The following is a 5,807-nucleotide window of genomic DNA, read 5'->3' on the forward strand; positions in this document are numbered from 1 at the left end:
ACCTCTCTCCAGTGAATGCCCCTTACATCCTTAGTGTGCTGGGCAGAGATTAGAGTGTGTGCTGGGTGAGTGAAAGCAGAGGCCTGCAAGGCAAAGCAATTGCCTGCTGTAAGAAATTGCTCTGTTTTCTAATATGCATTAGGTCAGGCTCCCATGTCCCCCACCTTTTCATCAGTTCTCCTCAGCTCTCTCCCATCCCCACCACTTCTGGTAGTCTGCTCCCCTCAGGTGATTCCTCTTGGGGGTGATTCATATAATTATTATCTCTCTTTTCTATTACTGATCTGTTACTATATTAACACATTAGGAGATACAATGTGTATGAAAGACTGTGCAAATTAGTGTGGCGTAGTGCTGGTTCATCCATCCCTCCGCTTAGAGAGACAATCCTATAGAATTCCTAATTTCCCAGACTGGTCTTTCACTATCTGTCTGTTTTCCCCTTTTTGCCCCATCACTTAGTACCCAAGAGGGATGGAATCTCTGAAGGAAAATAACTCATTGCTCACAGGTTATTTGCAAAACATAGAGGATTTATTAATCTCCAAACAGCATGGAATGTAGAGTTAAGAGTCAGCTTCACAATTCTTTATTCTCCTCATGTTAAAACAAGCAAATCTATGTACATGTTTCAAGGACAGTTATTAACATCTTTATAAATTAAGCAGCTAGGATTAGGAAAGAGTTTGTCCTCCCACCCCACCACCCCAGGTTACACACAGTATTTCCAGAAGCACTCAGAGAGGTTCCCACGTTTTTTATTCTGTTTCCTGTCCTTGGCCAGCAGGCGGCTCAGCAAAGCAATTCGAGGGTGACTTCCATAGAAAGCCTAAAATCAAGCAACGTCATGCAGGTTAGTGTGGGGGAAATCAGATTAATTCTCTGACAAATGCTTACAATGAGATGCAGTCCCTCTGCGATCTCTGACCGGGCCCTGTGGCCCCATATTCTGACTCGTCAGAGAGACAGCCAGCCCAATATGCGTCTGTGATCCAAAATGCTAATCAAATTCTCTGCCTTAATCTTTAAAGGATCAATATATGGTAAATATTAATGATTTTGTATTATCAATTAGCCCATTATCATTGTGCTAATGTTGTACACATTGCTGTGGGAAAAGTGACATACCTGGAATCCTTATTGAATCTCACCGATATCCATATACACTCTTTAGCCAGGCCTGTGGAGGCTGGAACTAACCTTTTATTTAGAAGGCAGCGTTTCAGAAGAGGGCTGGAATTTTAAAATTATACTGAAATGCTCTCATTTTCTGCCAAATCTGTGTTACTACAGCCTTGAAAATATTTTTAAAATTATGCAAATTAGCAGATTTCTGTCATCTTCCAACATCCTTTTTCTGCTCCAGAAAGATGGGTCATACTTTGATCTAAACTATTTTTAAGTTAAATGGATCTTTAAAGGGTGTTTTATTAGCCATTTCTCCTTAATCTAAAATGTGGGTTTCCAGTTTCTTATTTTGACAATAGCTAGTCATTCACTTACCTCTTTCACATTTTCCCTTGGATTGTAGCTGCTGGGACTGAGACCTGGAAAAACAAGTGTGAAATGCTTCTTAATTTAGAAATGGAGAGACTACCCATGTCACTTCTGATTGCCAAAATATAACCCACAGAGGTAAAACGGAAGTTAGGAATCAAATACCAACTGTCCCTTCTGATGTAGGGTCAGTCCTTGTCATAGCACATTATTCCTGAGGGGTCTATGGTAGTGGTGCTGCAGCCCTTTACTTAATCTTACTTCTAAGGACCCTCTCTCCCGCATAAGTCATTGTATCATGCATTTATGGCTGTGGATTCTGCATTTTCTGAAAATGCTGGTGCAGTTCAACAAATTGACATTTGCAAGGCCCAGTTAACCAGTCCCAGACCAAGTCCCTGTCTTGCCTAGAGGAGTTCCTTGCCCCCTAGTCATCATCAGCTACTCAACAGCAGTATGAAGTTCAACAGACTTTTTTTCAGACTCTCACTAACTTAGAGGGCTGCAACTTCCTTTCACTGTTAATGAGTCCTTAATGGGATTGTACCTGATGGTTCTTTGATTCTTCCATCCCTCCCCCGACTTAACATGTTCCTGCTGGTGGAGTTTGGGTTCTCTGCAGACAGTGAACTTCAGCTGCTTTGACAATGTGCACGCTCGAGGCAGATTCATATTGCAAGATGTTTCTTATTTTTTGCTGCTCAAAGCAGCTGAATTTTCAGAAGGGACCCTTGGCATTTTGTACCTTGGAACATCTCTATGTGTAAACTGGGTGGGAGAGCTTTACCTGCTTTGCTGGGACTGTCCTCAGTTTGTGCCCCCAGGAGCCTTGGCAGAGTCTGAAGCAGAGAAGCTCTCCCCAAGCTGTCCAATCGCTCCACATTTAATCTTGTATTTTCATCTGCTGTTGGTAGAAGAAGACATTTAAAGAAGACATCAGAGTCTGTATGGGATGACACCTGCCTCAGGACCCTGTTTCCTTTTGGGTAACATCCATTTAGTCAGATGGCTCCTGAACAGGCCTCTGGGCCCCATGTTCTGAAGACGTCAGAAGGCACCAGTAGTTAATCACTGACCTTTGTTTAATAAATGTGAAAGAGGTGGTGATTGCCTCTTTGGGTACCTGAGTCACCTTTCTGATGTTACATCTATACAGTCACTCTGTTCTCACTGCTCTAACCGATCCACCCAATTTAGCACAGTAGGTCACCCATTGGTTTGGGGCCCTGGGTACCTATAGCCCCAAGGACAGAAACTACTGCTGTTCAGAGTGTCTGCAATGCCAAAAGAAACACAATGTGAAAGTGGCAGTCTTCCAAATGATTAAATGGAGCAGCATGTGGCTCACTGCTCAGATGAACTGGACAGGCTACCAGAACAAGATTCAACTGTCTGAAAGGAAAGAAAGGTGGGATTTCTAGAACTTTGTGATATAATTTCAGGAGAACCTACATGAATACAGGGTCTTTTAGCACCCTGAAATAGCTGGCTGATTTAGAGACAATATAATGGATCATAGGTATCACTTATCTGCTTTTGATTTCCCCACAATCCCCTTATTTTAATTAAATGAAATTTAAAACATTTTAATCAAAACAACATATCCGGGGGGAAGATTTTTAAAAAATCCTTGGCCATAAGTGAATACTGTAGTTTGCCTAGTAACTGTGCAGAGGGACAGTTGCAGAGGACACTGGGAAGTTTCAGAAAAGTGTCTTTGCATAAGACAAGCTGCTACCTCCATGTGCAATACGCTGAGACATTTCACACAGTTATTCCAACATACTTTGCCTCCCCCTAGCAATGCTGACATACACCTTTGGTTTGAGATAAAAATATATAATTGAATATAGACTCCTGATTTTGTTTTTTGTTCTCTAGAGGGCGCTTTTTTATTTGTAGAGAAGATTTAATAAGCTTAATGCATGCCTCCAAACAAATGCAGTTGATATTAATGGTTACTGCCAGCTCGTCCATCTCATCATACGGTGAATGATGTCTGGATTGAATGACAGCTGGCTGTAAAGTGTCTGCAATTACACAGTAGAAGGTTTGGAAAGACACTTGTTTAAATTTTGAACTTACTAATATTTAGAAAAACACTTTGGTGTCTATCAGACTTTGTAAATGAATATAGCAGCAGTGTCTCCAAAAAAGAACATGAATTACTTAAGTAGAGGGCAGGTAGGCACGGTACCTTCTTCGTGCACAGCTTTCTGACCTGCAGCACTCCCTGATCTTCCAGTCCTGAGTCCTGGTTCAGAGTTCTGCTCAGACACTTCAATCATGACTATATGATATCCTCTGTATTCCACTTTTGGACCCCTATATCGTTTTTCCTCAGTCCTGACCTAGTGTACCTCTACTTTTCTAAACCTTGGATTTCCCAAGCGGAAACTTCTTCTCTTGGTAAACTGAATGAAGTCTCCTTAATGTGAGCAAATATTTACCAGGATACTGAATGTGAAACTGCTAAACTCATTTTCACTGCTGACTTAAGCCAAAATTGGACTGTCCTCGACTCCAAGGTGGGAGTGGTTACTGCATTAATTTCTGCAGTACCTCTCCCACTTCTTCTAGATATTTTTTAATTTTAAAATGAATGAATAAGAAGTATTAAAGTACAGCCAGAAGAACTGGCCATGCAGCCAGGCTACTCTAAATAGAGAATCAAATGTCAGCTAGCTCACATTTCATGTTGCAGGGTTCAGAGAGCTTGCACTCAGGATCTGAAGGCAATAGCAAGGGATATTTAGGGCACCCAACCTCTTCATTTTATGAGGACTTACACTGAACCACTGATTCCAGTTGCGCCTCTAGCATCATGAAGAAACATCTGCTTTTTGCCACAGCTGAAGAGCACAGATGAGAAAAGGTCCTTTCTGAAATAATTTCTCGGTTACTCATCCGGCATTACTGCCCAGTGCCCTACTAAGCCCTACTAAGCAGTAAAAGCAAAAAAGTCTTACCTGAGAGCTGATAGGACACCTCACTGGAGTCGATAATAGGGAGAGACAAGAGAGGACATGAGAGGCTGATAATAAAGAGACAGCAGAATACCAGCGTATGCATTGTTGCTGCGTGAATATAATTCGTCTTTGTTGACCCCGTCGCACAGAACCGCTATTTGACTGGTGCGTCTCCTCCCAATTTCACCTATTATATAGCCACTCATGACCTCATAAATAGCATCATCCACAAAAAAAAAATCCAATGAATTTATTGCCCATTGATTCTAAATGGAAACCACTTTGCATTGATGTCATTTTTCAAGGTAACAGTTTATAGCCAATAAATTTACTGTCTCATTGCGTGGTGTACAAAGTGGATATTATATCAAACCAGGCACAGTAAAGTTTATAAATCTGGCATAAAAAATAACTTCCAGTTATAAATCATGAGTTAACGAAAGGGTCAGACGTTGGTTGAAATGACCAGGGCAGTGAGATGGCTGATTTATGAGCCTTAGCAAGCTTGACGCAGAGCATCTGATATGAAATGTTTTTTTTTTCCTTTTGTGAGTTGGATGGATGAGTTGTCATGTTGTGTTGGGGGTTCTTGTGCCAGGAGAGTGAGACGAGAGGAGATTAAAACTTCCATCCAGTTGTTTAATTTGCAAAGAAAAGCTGAGCTGAGTTCAAGATGCTGGTGTTTTTCACATAGATTTCATGGCTGTTTATTTTTTCCATTTGCAAAGGCCTTTTCCAATATTGCCCTAGAGAATTGCCTTGGCAGCAGGAGTATGACTTTGATCTTCCTTTACGGTTAGGTGGAGACTTGCTCAATACATGTAAACTAGTTTGGGAAGTGTTAAATTTCGGTCTTTTAGTAGCCTGTGAGCAGCACTGACCTCCTTTCTAGCTTACCTATCACCTGTTCCCCTCCTCTAAAGAAATTTACTTGATCTTGTATTAGATAATGTGCTAATCTCTAGCTGGCTAGCTTTTTTTCTTTTTAAAGCTAACATTGTGGGTACCATGCAAAACAAGTGCCTCATGACTTTATTCTTGGTGTTCCTGCATCCATTCATCTACCTTGTCTCATGTCACCTCTCGTGCAATCACGCCTGTCTTTTCCTTCTAGATTATGAACTCCTCTGGGAAGGGGCCAGGTGTTCATTCAAGCATCTCACACACACCCGTATATAGATGTTAATATCATAAACTGACATATTTATGCTGTGAACCTTTGGTTTGGGTGAGGTTGAGAACATGAGCTTACATTCAGGTCTACAAAAATGGCCATCCCAGTTCAGGCACACTGTCCCTGAACATAGTTTTCCTGCCTTCCAACTCTTGGGAAAAACAAAG

General features: G+C 41.4%; 1 protein-coding gene across 1 annotated transcript; it reads right to left on the reverse strand.

Moving 5' to 3' along the window:
- Nucleotides 1-634: 634 nt before the first annotated feature.
- Nucleotides 635-4,615, reverse strand: UTS2 (urotensin 2). The gene is made up of 4 exons (XM_048824789.2): nucleotides 4,467-4,615; nucleotides 2,285-2,401; nucleotides 1,504-1,547; nucleotides 635-829 (listed from the first exon to the last, which is right to left on the reverse strand). Exons 1-4 carry the CDS (start codon nucleotides 4,567-4,569, stop codon nucleotides 713-715), a joined length of 381 nt encoding a protein of 126 aa, XP_048680746.1. The 5' UTR covers nucleotides 4,570-4,615; the 3' UTR covers nucleotides 635-712.
- Nucleotides 4,616-5,807: the final 1,192 nt, after the last annotated feature.

The sequence above is a fragment of the Caretta caretta genome, chromosome 18, assembly GCF_965140235.1.
Source record: "Caretta caretta isolate rCarCar2 chromosome 18, rCarCar1.hap1, whole genome shotgun sequence".
Taxonomy (NCBI): Eukaryota; Metazoa; Chordata; order Testudines; family Cheloniidae; genus Caretta; species Caretta caretta.

Coding starts and splice junctions, on each gene's coding strand:
- UTS2 (XM_048824789.2), bottom strand. CDS start 4,569: ATGCATACGCTGGTATTCTGCTGTCTCTTTATTATCAGCCTCTCATGT. Junction 2,402..4,466: donor GGTGTCCTATCAGCTCTCAG/GTAAGACTTTTT, acceptor TTCTACCAACAG/CAGATGAAAATACAAGATTA. Junction 1,548..2,284: donor GGACAGTCCCAGCAAAGCAG/GTAAAGCTCTCC, acceptor TTGTTTTTCCAG/GTCTCAGTCCCAGCAGCTAC.